This window comes from Phyllobates terribilis, unplaced genomic scaffold (assembly GCF_046119375.1).
Source record: "Phyllobates terribilis strain yellow unplaced genomic scaffold, ASM4611937v1 Scaffold_7__3_contigs__length_470593459, whole genome shotgun sequence".
Taxonomy (NCBI): Eukaryota; Metazoa; Chordata; class Amphibia; order Anura; family Dendrobatidae; genus Phyllobates; species Phyllobates terribilis.
In genome coordinates this window covers 76,776,698-76,793,723 of record NW_027362767.1, presented here as the reverse complement: position 1 = coordinate 76,793,723, position 17,026 = coordinate 76,776,698, and the positions used below count along the sequence as shown (strand labels likewise).

At 42.9% G+C, this 17,026-nt stretch overlaps 1 protein-coding gene across 2 annotated transcripts in view; it reads left to right on the top strand.

Annotated features, from left to right (window-relative positions):
• RPAP1 (RNA polymerase II associated protein 1) overlaps positions 1–15,741 on the top strand; it is a 57,329-nt gene extending 41,588 nt beyond the window's left edge. For both annotated transcript variants that reach the window (XM_073638811.1, XM_073638812.1), the window contains 7 exons: positions 468–663; positions 6,714–6,863; positions 7,062–7,210; positions 8,995–9,799; positions 10,485–10,661; positions 11,985–12,041; positions 13,746–15,741. In XM_073638811.1, the coding sequence (XP_073494912.1) occupies positions 468–663; positions 6,714–6,863; positions 7,062–7,210; positions 8,995–9,799; positions 10,485–10,661; positions 11,985–12,041; positions 13,746–13,928 (1,717 nt within the window). In that variant the 3' untranslated portion in view covers positions 13,929–15,741. The remainder of the gene's footprint in view (positions 1–467; positions 664–6,713; positions 6,864–7,061; positions 7,211–8,994; positions 9,800–10,484; positions 10,662–11,984; positions 12,042–13,745) is intronic.
• The last annotated feature ends 1,285 nt before the right edge of the window (positions 15,742–17,026 follow it).

The window sequence follows — 17,026 nt, the reverse complement described above, 5'->3', positions numbered from 1 at the left end:
TCATGATGCCTGCGATCTGGGCAGCAGGAATGCAATCACTGGTTCCCTATATAGTGGTTTCTGGTAAGCAGTTATGTGTCATGATAGAATAAGTGTGGGACGCACTGGTGTAAATAATGGTTCCCTGTTATCAGTATTAGAATTGTTCCCTTTACTTTCATGATCATTGTATTTAAATACACGGGACATAACCTAGTGCACATATGCCTTAGAGAATTCACTGCATATCTGCCTTTGCACTATTTGCAGGAATTTATGTAGTAGTGCAAGTGGAATTAAAGCTAGTATTAAATGGTGATGGTAGTCGCCTGGCAGCGTTGCTAAAGTTGAAGAGGTATACTGTGATGACATTTCTAAAGGCATTTTCCACTGTTTTTAGCAGTTTTCTGCATATAACTAATAACCTGTCACCATGCATTACATTTCCCAAAACCTCACTTTAATTATGACCCCCTTATTCCTGTAAGGTCTTGCTCTGCAGTTTCCAATCCGCTGTCCTGCTCACCATTGCCGGAGTCTGTGAGCAGTATGGTCACGTTGAGCTGCACCGGAGGAAAGCCGCCGCTCAGCCTGGCTGGGAAGAAATCTCCCTACCCGCTCCTGACAGCTCTGCTCAACCTCATCTGCAGTATCACCAACATCCACAAGGGACTGGTCAGCACGGTGAGTGGGGTATGATGGGAAATGTGGCTTTGCATCGGTGCTGTATACTTAAAACGGATGAAGATTGCCAAGTGGTATGCTTTGTTATTTTAGATGCATTGGAGCAATAGGTTGCATGGGTGTACATAGACTGTCTTATCTATTACCCAGATGTTTCCATTTATTAGTTGGCACAATTTGGGATATTAGTGCACAACAGGTACTGTAAATTCAGAGCATATATCCTATTGTAAATGGTGCCTGTTAGAGAGCGAATGGATTTGCAGGAGCCTGGTGCAGTAGCCGGGTTGGGGTGCCGGGGATGCCGACAGGTAGAAGGCCATTCACAGGGCTCCCGTACAGCGGCTACTAACTTGGCAGATGGACCAGAGTCCTGCAATTTGTATTCGCTGATCTCTAGTGCCTGTTTTCTGATGACAGTGCTTGCACGGTTACCCTTTCCCATTACCCCCAGCTTCTGACTTGGGTAATCGATAAATCATCAGAAATTTGCTGGTAATACATCTCTATAATAGAATGTGAATATTTTGCTCCAAAGTTGATGTTAAAGGTTTTCCATTTTTTTTTAGTTATTTTTTTTTAAATAAAGCTTAATCTCTGTACAATGGTTTTGTTTTCAAAGCCTTACAATTTTTCAGGGTATGTGTTTGCTGTCAGTGAATGGAAACATTTTTGTTTCAGTCCAGAGGCTGTATGACAAATAGTTGATAAAAAAATGGGGTAACAGAGAAATAATACTCTAGAAAGTCATAATACACTGACATACTGTCTCAGTATTGCCACATGGGGGCACTACAAGACTACGCTTAAGAATAGGACCCGGACTTGCACCACTGTCAGTGGACAGGTGGTCGGCAGCCCTATTCATTTGTATGGCAAATCTAACCACCTTTCCACCGGCAGCAGCACCTAATAGGGTCGCGTACCCCCCATTGGTGGGATCCACATCTACTATACATTTATGACCTATTCTGTCAATGTTCCAGAAATGTGCGAGATGAGAATACTTCCTCATCCACACAATGTCTACTGGGTTACTTGACCCATGGGATGGCTATTTTACTTTAGTTTTGTTCACTAGGTCGATAAATAGTTTGATCTCCTTCATTCATTTTAAAGGGGGTGTCTGGTGATATGGTATTGCTGCCCAATCTACATGATAGGTAATCAATAGCAGATTGGTGGAGGTCTGACACCCCCATCGATCAGCTGTTTTTTGCTTCTGCGCTCCCCGCGTGTAAACACTTTAAGCAGAGCTGCTGAGCGCAGCTCCGATCAAAGTCTAGCAGCTGCTTCCTGCCATTGCTGACTACTGAAGTACAGCTTTCATGCAAAAGAATAAGAGCTGTACTGCAGAAGCCGGAAGTGGCCGACAGCATATGTATACAGTATTTTTCGGACTATAAGACACACTTTTTCCTCCAAAATTTTGGAGGAAAGTGTGGGGGGGTGCTTCTTATAGTCCGATATACATAAATACTGTGGCTGTGGGGGAAGACAGTGGCGGTGGAGCGGTGCACAGGAGGCAGCTGCCGCCTGCTGCAGCCTACACTGTGCTCGCTACTAAAGAAAATGAATATTCACTGCTCCCCACGCCCATGTCACCCAATTCTGTTAATATCCCCCATCCTGGTATATATGCCCCCCCTTTCTATTATACGCCCTCATCCTTATCCTGGTATGCATGGCCCCACATCCTTATCCTGGTATGCATGGCCCCCTCATCCTTATCCTGGTATGCATGGCCTCCTCATCCTTATCCTGGTATGCATGGCCCCCTCATCCGTATACTGTATGTATGCCCCCCTCATCCTTATCCTGGTATGCATGGCACCGTCATCCTTATCCTGGTATGCATGGCCTCCTCATCCTTATCCTGGTATGCATGGCACCCTCATCCTTAACCTGGTATGCATGGCCTCCTCATCTTACCCTGGTATGTATGGCCCCCTCATCCTTACCCTGGTATTCATGGCCCCCTCATCCTTACCCTGGTATGTATGGCCTCCTCATCCTTATCCTGGTATGTATGGCCTCCTCATCCTTATCCTGGTATGTATGGCCTCCTCATCCTTATCCTGGTATGCATGGCCTCCTCATCCTTATCCTGGTATGCATGGTCTCCTCATCCTTATCCTGGTATGCATGGTCCTCCTCATCCCTATCCTGGTATGCATGGTCCTCCTCATCCCTATCCTGGTATGCATGGTCCCCCTCATCCCTATCCTGGTATGCATGGTCCCCCTCATCCCTATCCTGGTATGCATGGTCCCCCTCATCCCTATCCTGGTATGCATGGTCCCCCTCATCCCCATCACGCTGCACATAAAAAAATAAACACTCCTACTCGCCTCTCTTCTCTCTCCTCCAGCGCTGCGTCCTGTCTGCCCGCACTGATCTCTCCATGTGAGCCGTGCATGGCGTCGCTGCCATGCGCGGCTCACAAGGAGAGATCAGCTGCCGGAAGTCACTGCTCCCCATGCCGAGACTGTGTGCGTGGGGAGCCGTGACTTCATGCTCCTTAATAGCAGGCACACAGCGTAGCCTTAGCGCAGCTCCTGCTGCTGCCGGGTGATCGTGTGTGCCCGCTATTAAAGGGGCTCATGGGCGAAAATATTCATTTTCTTTAGTAGCGGGAACAGTGTAGGCTATATATATATATATATATATATATATATATATATATATATATATATATATATATATATATATATATATATATATATATATATATATATATATATATATATATATATATATATAAAACCCCCCAACCTTCAGACTATAAGACGCACCCGCCATTTTCCTCCAAAACCTTGTACACCATATAGCTCGAAAAATATGGTACTTTCGATCGCTGAACTCAGTAAAAATATCGAGAAAAATTCCAGCACGTACATTTTTTTCACAAACACTGACTCCATAGGCTTTTTCTTGCACCATACTTTGACCCCTTTGTGTGACCTCTGGTAGATGACTTTGATGTCATTAGATTGGTTAGAAATTATAGAACGCTGTGCTGCGATTGGCTGCTGTGGGCTGAGAAGATTTTCTTAATCCAGCTTCCAAAGAGTGAGGTGGTGTCCATAGCATCCAATCATAGCATATATTTCATTTTACCTCAGCAGTATAAGAAATGAAAGCTGCACTGTGATTGGTTGTTATGGGCAGTAAAGACAGATTTATTTTTTTTTGTCACAGTTCATAACAGTGTGGTGGTGTCCATAGTGTGTTGAGGTCCATAGTGTGGTGGGGTCCATAGTGTGATGGTGTCATAAACCCATATGGGGTGAGAAAAAATAAAACCGGGCCCAGACCAGATGCAAATAGTTACTTCAATAAGAAGGTCCCCATACAGCTACCAAAGTGCCGTAACCCATCATACTGGTTCACCAGGAGGAATTAGAAGGTTCCAACTTTGGCATCATGACTACAGAAAATTGCCCATTATGGATGACCTTCTAATTCGTCCTGATGAACCAGTATGATGGGTTACGACACTTTGGTAGCTATATGGGGACCTTCTTATTGAAGTAACTATTTGCATCTGGTCTGGGCCCGGTTTTGTTTATTTTCTATCACCCTATATGGATTTAAGGATACAGGTGTATACCTATATATTAGTTGCATTAAGCACAGTTTTCACTTTATTATATGCACCGACACTTTCTCCTTAGGCTATGTTCACACATCATGTTATTTTTTGCGTCACAAATCTGCAGCAAAACCTGATCTCTGGCAGGAAAGAAGCTGTGTCAAAAAAGCAGGTTTTGCTGCGTTTCTTGGTGTGTTTGTGTTGTTTTTGCAGAATTGTGTCTCCTGTTCATGCTTTGTCTCTTTTATGCATGTACATAAAGTTGAATGAAAATAAAATCTCAGTCTGGTTTTGGCATAACGGTGGGGGAGGTGAATTGTTCAGGAATAGTTTAAGGCTATGTGCCCACGATGCAGAAATGCTCTGGATTTTTCCTGAGCGTTTCTGCATCTCCCTGGCAGAAAAAACGCATGCGGATTGTACATGCGGATTGTACATGAGGATTGTACTGTACATGCGGATTGTACATGCGGATTGTACATGCAGATTGTACATGCGGATTGTACATGCATTTTTCCTGCCAGGGACATGCGGATTGTACATGCGGATTGTACTGTACATGCGGATTGTACATGCGGATTGTACATGTGTTTTTCCTGCCAGGGACAAACGGATGTGAAGCATTTTTCACATGCATTTCCGCATGTGGGTTGACAAGCGCTTTCCAAGTGATTTTAGCATCACCTGGAAAGTGCTTGACAACTTGGTCACACTATATAAATCCATGCAAACGGCATGGATTTATATAGTGTGACCTTAAAGAATGGTAAAAAAAAAAAAAAAAAATATTACTTACCTTCTGATGGCCCCCGGAGTCTTGCTTCGCTCCGTCCTCGCTGTACACTACACTGAAGGACCTGCCGTCACATGACTATGACGTTAGCGCAGGTCCTTCAGTCCACCGCAATCTGCCGGCAAGTGAAGACAAGGAGACCGCGGGCCATCAGAAGGTAAATATAATATTTTTTTTTTTATTTTATTCTTTTTTTTTTACAGGTTCTATGGTACCCGGGTCTGGAGGAGAATCTCCTGTCCTCCACACCCGGGAACCATCCGCACAGTGAAACGCATGGATTCTGCATGTACAGATGCAGTGATGCGTATACCATGCGTTCCAATGCAAGTCAATGGCAGCAAAAACGCAGCGCTTCCCCAAAATAACTGGTAGTGCTGCGTTTTTTTCCGCAATGATAACCCGCAGTGGAGATTTCCGCAGCATGTGCACAGCAGATGCGGATTATCATTGGGGAACATGGCAGACCTTCTGCCAAGCGTTTTTTAAGCTTTTCTGCAGTGTTTTTGCCGCTGCGGAAACGCTTAAAAAACATCGTGGGCACACAGCCTAACTAACAAGCTCAATGCACTGCCAGTGTGTTTGACACTATTTACTTTAACACTGTGGGGTTTGCCATTCAGTTGCACAGGCATTGTTCAATTTCACACCTCACTGGGCCACAGGTATTGTTCAATCTCACATGTAGCTCAGCCAATGTTTACAATTTACACATCACCAATTTAATTAAACTCTCCTTATACAAACTACCATTTCAGTGACCAAGACAAGATGGTAAAATCACAAAAATAAATGTTTCATGTACTGTTGTACTTGCATATTTTCAATAAAAACGCAGCAAAACTTGATAGCTATGTTCACACATCATGGTTTTTTCAGCGTTTGTCACTACACATTACTTCCTATGGGTGAAAAAACGCAGAAAGAAGTGACATGCTTTATTTTCCAAAAAAGGCTGCAAGGCACAAAATACGCAACGAAAAAAAACATGATGTGTGAACAGAAAATTCTGGTTTCTCATAGACTTTGCTGGTACCTCAAAAGGCAGCTGAAAATTTGCATTAAAATCTGCAGCAAAAAAAACGCTGAAAAAATCATGATGTGTGAACATAGCCATACAACTTATATTGTGTAGTTGTTGAGCACTTATGAATATTGGTGGTTATATACACACTGGTATGTACTACATACTCCATGTTGTTGGATGCTCTGTCCTCTTTTTCTGGGACACTGCCATTGAGGACTGACTTTAGTCAGGACTAGCTAGGGCCAGACGATGGTGAGCAGGGGTGCCATAACTTGCATGCTTCATCCAGGGTGCCAACCTCTGCAGTCAGGCAGGGCATATCTTTAGGGTGCATGATCGAGGGAAAATGTTAGGACACCCCCTGCCTGATCTTGTTTTCAGTCCTGTTTTCTATGTGACGTATTAATTGGATATTATTCGGTCACCACATAGGTATATGTATAAGTATTTGTTGGATAGGAATTAGTAAGTTTATTTCCTTTTACTTTTAATAGTATTAATAAAGGTGTAACTTTTAATAGGGATTAATTCACAGCGTTAGACATTCACTGTATCCCTTACTTGATTGATATACTGTAAGTCTACTGTACCATTGATACATTATTACATACACTTTCTATTTGCTGTTCGTGCAGTTCTCCTTTATCCTGGAATACAAAGGACTGCAAAATTACTTACTGAAGATAAGTGACTGCCCGACCCCAGCAGTGACTCCATCCTCCGGCTGGCTCCTGCGACACGAGTACCACCTTCAATACTTTGTATTATCTCTGCAGTACAAAGTGGTTAGTTCTGCTCTTTTATTATGTCACTTTTTTATTCTTATTATACTAAAACTGCCCCACTTTTTTCGTCAGATTTAATCCAGTGTATTTTTTAAATATTTCATGGTCTAATTTATTTTATTTCCATTGTATTATCATTGTTATTGGAATTGTGAGCAGATTTGTAATAATTTTTATTATTATTTTTTTCCTTTGCAGCAGGCATCTATGTCTGCAGAGCACTTCTCCCGTCATGCATCACTTTGTCATACTGTCTCCATAACATTACTGAGTCGACTCTTGCCCGGCAGTGAGAATCTGGCCCACAAGATGATTTCTTCCTTTACTTTTAATCCAGCTTTTATGCCGTAAGTCGTCACTGTGTCCTTTGGTTACAAAAGTGACTAACAGATTGTATAATGCTTTATATTGTGTTTTGATTATTTTGAGTAAGTAGGTATTTTATCATTGTATATAGTCAGTAACTTATCTGATGTTTTGATCTTCATAAAGCTTTTATGCTACGGTCACTGTGTTACTGTCACTGTCACGGGGGACATAGAAACTATGGGTAATATGCTGCCACCTGGTGGCTGACACTAAGAATACATCTTCGAAAAAGAAAAGTCAGCTCCTCCCCAACAGCCTAAACCTGGCCAGCCGACACCCAGTTATTCAGAACCATGGCGCTTGTAGAGGTCAAACCGCCTCTGTGGCTGCCATTGTTGACTGGTTTCGATCTGCCAGTGCGAAAGATCGGACTTAGCTAGGGCATTCTTGCCAAGGCATGGCTCATTCCTCCCTTGCTTCCCAAGTCGTATTCTTCCAAGCACATGTTCCATTCAGTCAGCCGAAAAGGTTTCTTGTCTCTTCTCCTGTTACAGCCCTTCTCCAATGCTGAGTGAGCAGATTAGGTATCTTTGTTCACAATGCTGATCCTCTGACAGTTGAGACACATATCTCAAGAGGTTTTTCTTCAGGCTGCATCCCGTTCTGGCACATGACTAAGATGGGTTGCATATTGAAATATGTGATGGCAGCCAGTTTTATCACATTCTCTGAGAAACCCTTTAACCCCATAGGCCTATGCCGGCTCCCTGACGTTGAAACGGGCTCACATGCTGAGCCCACATCCTTTCCGGCTGATGATGAGACTGTGACTTCTGCTGTGTAGAGCAATGCTGCAGCATTGCTATATGTAGCACAAATGATTTGACAATCGCAGCTTCAATAAAAACATTTTTAAAAAATTCACATATTTTGTATCGCTCTGTTCGCAAAAGTCCGATTTATCAAAATATAAAATAAATGAATCCGATTGGTAAACGGGGTAATGAGAAAAAAAATCAAAACACCAGAATTGATGTTTTTCGGTTGCCACAAGACTAACAAAATTTTAAAAGAGGCTATCAAAACATCATATCTACCCCAAAGGGATTTTAAGAAAAACATCTACTTGGGATGCAAAAGATAAGCCCTCACACGGTCCATTTCCCTATAATTTAAAACATTATGGCTCAGGAAAAAGGTGACACAAGTGACATTTATTTTATTTATTTTTACAAATGTCTTGATTTTTTTTTCACCAGTTAAATCATCATTTTGCCAGGTCATTTTTACTGTAATATAAACGCTGTAAATAAAATAGAAAATAAATAAATTGCGGAATCGCGCCTTTTTTTTTCTCTATTTTGCAACGTTTGGAACTTTTTTTCCCCACTTTCCAGTCCATCGCACGATAAAATGGATGGTGTCATTCAAAAGTACAACTCGTCCCACATTAAAACAAGCTCTCACACGGCTATGTCGACGGGAAAAATTAAAAAAGTTACGGCTCTTTGAATAATGGGAGGAAAAAGGAAAATCAGACGGTCGGGAAGGGATTAAAAACCAGGATAAGCTAAGGGTATCTACATAGTCCCATAGATGCTCCAGGTCTGCCAGAGCGGGAGCCATTTATTACAGAACGGATATTCACTGTGGCCACAAGCGGTGATCCTCTCTTTGATGGTCTGATGCCCTGGCCGGACATACAGACAGAGGTTTTTATGGTTAGACGGCCCATTTTGTATGTACAACATTATGTCTATCAAACACTTAAGTGTGAATTTATGATTTTGGTTTTAACCATTCACTAACCTCTTCTTCACAGCGAAGGAAGTTCTGGAGGTCCCCAAGCCGCTGATTTGTTTGATATATTGCACATTACATCTGACACTAAACAAGCGTCCCCTAGTTCAGTTGCTGCAACTTCAGCCTCTCTCAGTCGTGGTGCTCTGCTGGAAGAAGCCTACACAGATCTCCCTTCCATCCGGGCTAGCTACTTGACCCACTTTGCACACCTACAACAAGCTCTCAACCACTCCAGGGTTGTCTACCAGGAAAGGACTTGTTTTGTTCAGACTGCTTTGCTTCCAGAAGCCAGAGGTCCAATTTTGCCTTCTGATTGGTCTTTCCTTCCATTAATCAACCTCTACAATAAAGTGACCAATGCAGAATCTAAAGGAAATATTGTCAACACATTGCCTCCCGATCTGGTGAACACCGTGACTAGGAACTTGCAGTGGATCTTTCTCTTGGAAACTTGGCGCCCAAGCTCTTTGCAGAGTATACCCACCGCGGCAAAGCTGGCCCGTCTGGCCTGTGTGTTTCTCACAGGCTGTGACCTCTTCTTAGAAGGTCCCGTCCATTCGTACACAGCGGCTCTCACTGTTTTTTATTGCCAACCAAAATTCATGGACTCCCTCACACTTGATGTGCCTCTTCCTGGACTGGCTTCTTTCTATGATTTTTACATGGACCTTTTGGAGCAGTTTGAGGGTGTTTCCTTTGGAGACCCCTTATTTGGGACATTTGTACTTCTCCCTTTACAGAGACGTTTCAGTGTCCAACTCAGGCAAGCTTTATTTGGAGAACATGTGAGCAGCTTGAGATCCCTGTCAGTGCCCCTTAAAGAGGTAAGTTATCAAAGTATACATTAATTGTATTCATCAATACATTACTTAAAGGGAATTTATCACCAGATTTCACAATACAAACTGCATACATTATTAAATAGATCTCTTATACCTGATAAGACTGGTGTATTTACTTTGAAGATCCATATCAGAATTATGTTACTTAGATGAGCATTTTATGGGTACAGCTAGAAAGTGATGGCTCATGAGTCCAAGTCTATTCAGCCTCTATCCACCAACTGCAGCTTGTACTGAGCAGTGTGAGATCTCAGCAGGGAGGAGGGACACTGAGGAACTGTCAATCAGGCTAGGTGAGTGGAGATTGAGTTATACTTTCATGACGGATTATTCCTATATGGATTATAAAAGAAAGCCACCAGCTGAGCTCCAAATGCAGCAGATGCCGGTTGTGTTATACAGCCGTCATCTGCATGCTCCAGTTGCCGCAGTTTAATCATTTAGATGACCTTGTCAATCACTGACAGTGGCATTTACACGGAGCACCGTCTCCCATCGGCCCCAAGTGACACAATTGCAAGGTCATAATGACCTTAGCTGCTATCTTGGTTCACCTATGAACCCCAGCTCAAGGCTGGGTGCCGTAGGAGACCATCATTTACACTATGTACTACAATACTGTTGTATCAAAATATTGTAGGTTATTTTATGTTCTTTCCTCCTCCAGTTTCCCGTTTCACTGACCTTGTTCACGTCCCCTCCTGAAGATAACTTGAATCTCTTGCGTCTCTATTTCCGGACCTTGGTGACGGGAGCCCTACGTCAGACCTGGTGTCCGGTGCTGTATGTCGTGGCAGTTTCTCACGTGAACAGCTTCATCTTTTCACAAGATCCTGTGGCCGAGGTACAACATTTACAGAGGGCAGGAGGCTTACTTGCAAAGTTCAGTGACTGTCTATGATGTACCGGCAAAGGGCATGGTCTATATACACTGACATTTTACATAGGTCACATTGGAGGTGGCTTTCTAACAGCGGATGGCATTCATTTTCAGTGTACTCCTATAATCTCATGCATCAGGGTACGGTATTTCCTGAGTAAAGCAGCAGCTTAAAAAGGTTGTATGGTGAAAGCAAGTCATCACTTATCCATAGGGTACGTGATATCTTGTTGATCGATGGGGTCTGAACACTGTGACCCAAACTGATTGACAGAAAAGGAAATAGTGCACATTCTCTTCCTCAGCGCCATTCATTCCCTATGGGGCTGCTGAGCCCTGCTTTCGGCTTTTTCCGGCAACCCCATGGATGGAGCAGCGGTTAGGCAGCTGACTTGCCGCTATATTTTGGAATGTATAAAAATTCCCATTTCTGCCGATTTGTTGGGGTCCGACCACAGGCACCTGCACCAATCTGTACGTTATCACCTAGCCTGCGGATAGGTGATCACTTGTTTTCAGCGGACAGCCCCTTTAAATACAGACTGCTGTTTATGGCCACTTTTGTTTCATAACCTACTTAAAGGTTTATTCCTATCCCATAAAGTGATATTTCCAGTTTCTCCCTGTACAACAGCACCCTTGCCAGTACAACCGTTAAAAGGGATATTCCAACCAAATACATTTATCTCCTGATCACAGGATAGATGGTAAATGTCTAATCACCCGGGATCCCATCAATCACTAGAACTGAGATTCTGTTTGACCTTTCTTACACAGTTCCACCTGCAATGGACAGAGCTGGCGACATGTGGCTCTATTCATCGTCTGTGGGACTATACTCTGCTATCTCCGGCAGTTCAATGGACAATGCATAGAACGGCATCGTGCATGCTCTCCTGTGCCATTCTGTGACCATTACTGGAAAAACTGAGGATCCCTACTGTAACGACTGGTGAGGATCACAGCGATCAGACATTATCCCCTTTAAGCAGTTTACAAGAATTGTGAAAGCCCCCGCCCCGCCCCACCCCAGCCTTTCACATTAGTGTCACATGACAACTGGGGAGTCCATGCATCCTAGCACCATATTTTCCAGTATAGAAATATAACCAATATATGAGAAATGTATCTTTATGTTGGGGGTGGAGGCTTGTATCCCTCTAATGTTTGTATTGTTGTTGTTTAAAAAATCTTTAAAAAATCAATAAAAAAAACATTTCATTTAAAAAAAAAAAAAAAAATGTATTATAGAACCAGCTTTTCTATTCAAGTCTTTGTTTTTTACAGAACGTGGATGCTTTGAGAAAAAACATGCTCAAGAAGACTTATCTCTTGGTGGATCAGGTATGTTCTGTGAACTGTAATCCGACATCCAGATGAGGGAAAAAAACAGGAGATTGCAAATAAAAGCCCAAAATCAAAGGCAGCAATTTCATGTTTGGGCCATTTATGGCATATCCTATTACACCGCCATAAATATCCTAGATTAGAATACCGATTCACAACCTGATTTTTGTCTTAACGACTTTCCAAAACAAGACTTTTTGCACAGTTTAGAGAATGGTCATATTGGATTTATTCAGGTATTTGCTAATCTACAGTCATGGCCAAAAGTTTTGAGAATGACATCAAAATTATATTTTCACATGATCTACTGGCCTCTGGTTTTTATTAGTGTTTGTCTGATGTTTATATCACATACAGAAATATAATTGCAATCATATTATGAGTACCAATAGGTTATATTGACAGTTAGAATGAGTTAATGCAGCAAGTCAATATTTGCAGTGTTGCCCCTTCTTCTTCAAGACCTCTGTAATTCTCCCTGGCATGCTCTCAATCAACTTTTGGACCAAATCCTGACTGATAGCAGTCCATTCTTGCATAATCAATGCTTGCATTTTGCCAGAATTTGTTGGTTTTTGTTTGTCCACCCGTCTCTTGATGATTGACCACAAGTTCTCAATGGGATTAAGATCTGGGGAGTTTCCAGGCCATGGACCCAAAATCTCTGTTTTGTTCCATGAGCCATTTAGTTATCACCTTTGCTTTATGGCAAGGTGCTCCATCATGCTGGAAAAGGCATTGTTGGGCGCCAAACTGCTCTTGGACGGTTGGGAGAAGTTGCTCTGACTGGTGGTAGCGCTCACCTCTTCTTCTCCGAATAAGCTGTTTTCCAGATGTCCCAAACAATCGAAAAGGGGATTCATCAGAGAAAATGACTTTGCCCCAGTCCTCAGCAGTCCACTCCCTGTACCTTTTGCAGAATATCAGTCGGTCCCTGATGTTTTTTCTGGAGAGAAGTGGCTTCTTTGCTGCCCTCCTTGAAACCAGCCCTTGCTCAAAGAGTCTCCGCCTCACAGTGCGTGCAGAAGCACTCACACCAGCCTGCTGCCATTCCTGAGCAAGCTCGGCACTGCTGGTAGTCCGATCCCGCAGCTGAAACAGTTTTAAGATACGGTCCTGGCGCTTGCTGGTCTTTCTTGGGCGCCCTGGAGCCTTTTTGACAACAATGGAAGCTCTCTCCTTGAAGTTCTTGATGATGCGATAGATTGTTGACTGAGGTGCAATCTTTGTAGCTGCGATACTCTTCCCTGTTAGGCCATTTTTGTGCAGTGCAATGATGGCTGCACGTGTTTCTTTAGAGATAACCATGGTTAACTGAAGAGAAACAATGATACCAAGAACCAGCCTCCTTTTAAAGTGTCCAGTGATGTCATTCTTACTTAATCATGACTGATTGATCGCCAGCCCTCTCCTCATCAACACCCACACCTGTGTTAATGGATCAATCACTAAAACGATGTTAGCTGCTCCTTTTAAGGCAGGACTGCAATGATGTTGAAATGTGTTTTGGGGGTTAAAGTTCATTTTCTGGGCAAATATTGACTTTGCAAGTACAGTAATTGCTGTTAAGCTGATCACTCTTTGACATTCAGGAGTATGTGCAAATTGCCATTACAAAAAATAAAGCAGTAAACTTTGGAAAAATTACTATTTGTCTCATTCTCAATACTTTTGGCCATGACTGTACCCTTAAATTTCCAGGGTCTGAAGAAGCATCTCCTGTACTACAGACAACCATCCAGCAACAGCCCGGTAGGCTTCGATTTATACGACACACTCCCACCTCTCAGGGAGAAGTATCTGAAAACTGTGACAGAGCCACAGCAAAAAGTGAAGAAAGAGGCAACAATAAAGCTGAGAAAACGCTACGATGAAGGACTCTAAATACAACGTAAATAGTAAAAATAAATGAATAAATAAATAAAGGTACCTAAAAAAAACTATGCTCGTTGCTATAAAAGCATGTCAGCTGTTCTATATTTTATACCTGTACTAGAAACATTACCGGACAGGCGGTAGAGTTCATTGCTTCCTGACATGCATAAATCACAACGGAAATATTGAAACTCTGGAATAAAGAGAGATTGGCCATGGCGCTTAATGGGGATATCCATCCGAGACTTTGTGAAAAACAAAAAATGTGCCTAAGCGCTAACAGGCTGGTAATTGCTACTTACCTGACTGTTATGCCCGGCGCCGTTCATCACCGGCTCAGAGCTGTCACAGACAGTTCCAGTCGGGGATTCAGCTGCCTCTGCTGACGTTACGTCGACAGAGCAGCAGCTTCTTTTCCGCTCCGCTCTGTTGACAGGGCGGGGACTTTGACGTCATTCTGATTGACCGCTGCATTCCCGCTGCCAAACTGGGGGAGCCGGCTGTCAGTCATTTTGACATCAGCAGCCACGCCCTGTCGACGTGATGTCAGCATCCACGCCCTGTCGACGTGACTTCAGCAGCCACGCCCTGTCGACGTGACGTCAGCAGCCACGCCCTGTCGACGTGACGTCAGCAGCCACGCCCTGTCGACGTGACGTCAGCAGCCACGCCCTGTCGACGTGACGTCAGCAGCCACGCCCTGTCGACGTGACGTCAGCAGCCACGCCCTGTCGACGTGACGTCAGCAGCCACGCCCTGTCGACGTGACGTCAGCATCCACGCCCTGTCGAAGTGACTTCAGCAGCCACGCCCTGTCGACGTGACGTCAGCAGCCACGCCCTGTCGACGTGACTTCAGCAGCCACGCCCTGTCGACGTGACGTCAGCAGCCACGCCCTGTCGACGTGATGTCAGCAGAGGCAGCTGAATTCCCTGCAGTAGCGGTCTGTGACATTGGTGATTATTTGAAGCACCGGTTGGGAGTGTCAGCTAAAGTAAAAATTCAGTATTGGTTTTTGTGGTCTGTGATGTGTTAAAATAAACGAACGCTTATTTATTGACCCCTGTTCCTCTGCAGAGTGTGGGTGGTTTTATTTTTGTCTTTCCTATGTACAGCACTGAGCTCGCACCTAGTAAACTCAAAAGACACCTAAAATACACTTTCTGCAAATGCATAAAAGTAATAATGCATAGGCACGTATAATGAAATACAACGGTAAACCTGTCACCGGTTCCTCCATTTATCTCTATAGATCATCCGGTCATCTTGCATTTTGGTCAGGGGGTCTCATGACCATTTCTTGGTTCTTCCGTACCCACTTTTTACTTAGATGGCAACTAAAACATCTTTTGACACATTTGTTTAATTGAATGGGATGCGCCAAAGCGTTCCAAGCCATGATCCGTTTTTACATTTGGTTTTTCAATGCTGCAGTTTAGAAGTAAAAGTAAAGTAACTTTATATCTAAAAAAAACAATATGAACCCACCCCAGTGCGGAGAGCCCTGAAAGCTGCGCAGCTTCATAAAATCCAATGTACTACAATATATGATGTGCCCACTTCAGACATAGTTTTCATGCATATATATTTTTTTATATATGTTATATGCGAACCTACAAAAACCGCAGCTTCAGGTGCAAACAGACCATTTTTGTTCGGAGGTCCGATTTTACCTGTTTACACCTGTCTCAGGACATGGAGAAGTGTAGACCCCCCCCCCATCAAACTGATCTGCGCAATTGTTTTTCTCCATCTGATAACCTTTTGTTTTGTTTTTGTTTTTTACAAATTACTTCTGTTAAATAAACTTTGCTATTTTTAAGTTATTTGGTGTATTTATTCATATTAATGGTATTGTTGTATGTTAGTTACTCTTAAGTAATGCCCACACTCGACAAATGCTGAAGATTTTCTTTCTGAATTTGCAGATGGAAAAACCTGTTCAAGCTTGAGGTCACATTAGATTGAGTATGAGATTTGCATAATTACGGTCACATTGAGAGAAGCAGGAATAGTCGCTAGTCGGCACTTGACCGCAAATATGCAAATCCCATCCTTCAGCTCACCGGACTGCCAGCTTGAGCAGGCAACAGGCAGAGTCCTGACAGTGTGCATGTTGTACAATGTCAGGATTCATCAATCCGCAGTCACATAGTCACTGCAGAAATTTACCTGCAGCCCGGAAAACCTCTCAAATAAATATGGGCTACATGTAGACATGCCACCACTGGAGGCCGGGTCTGCAGGGACTGACAAAGGACCTGAGAAGCGTTGCCATCTAAGCGCAATCTGCAAAAGTTGTGTTGGTGTTGTGCGCATTTTCCTGCATCTTTGGATTTGCTATGGAAAATTATTAGGTTCTCAAGTTTTTAAGTGGGTTTCATTCCAGCTTTTCTAGAATGAATGTAAGGCAAAGATCAAAGTGTCTTACATTTAGTTTGGCAAAACTACACTTTCATGGTTTAGTAAAATACATCTTTCCTATCAATAGGTGGTGATATTACCATTCTTTTGTATGTTCGTTATACATGATACTAACACTTTTGTATTGAATATAACGCTCTCTCCCAGGCAGACAGGAGCATCTTCCTACGATCTTGTATATTATAAAAAGTGCACGACCAGGTACTACAGAAAAAATTAAGTGTCCACTGTAGTTACAGTGAGTACGGAAAGTATTCAGACCCCTTTAAATGTTTCACTCTTTGTTTTATTGCAGCCATTTGGTAAATTCTAAAGTTCATTTTTTTCTCATTAAAGTACACTCTGCACCCCATCTTAACTGAAAAAAACAGAAATGTAGAAATTTTTGCAAATTTATTAAAAAAGAAAAACTGAAATATCACATGGTCATAAGTATTCAGACCCTTTGCTCAGACACTCATATTTAAGTCACATGCTGTCCATTTCCTTGTGATCCTCCTTGAGATGGTTCTACTCCTTCATTGGAGTCCAGCTGTGTTTAATTAAACTGATAGGACTTGATCTGGAAAGAAACACACTTGTCTGTATAAGACCTCACAGCTCACAGTGCATGTCAGACCAAATGAGAATCATGAGCTCAAAGGAACTGCCCAAGGAGCTCAGAGACAGAATTGTGGCAAGGC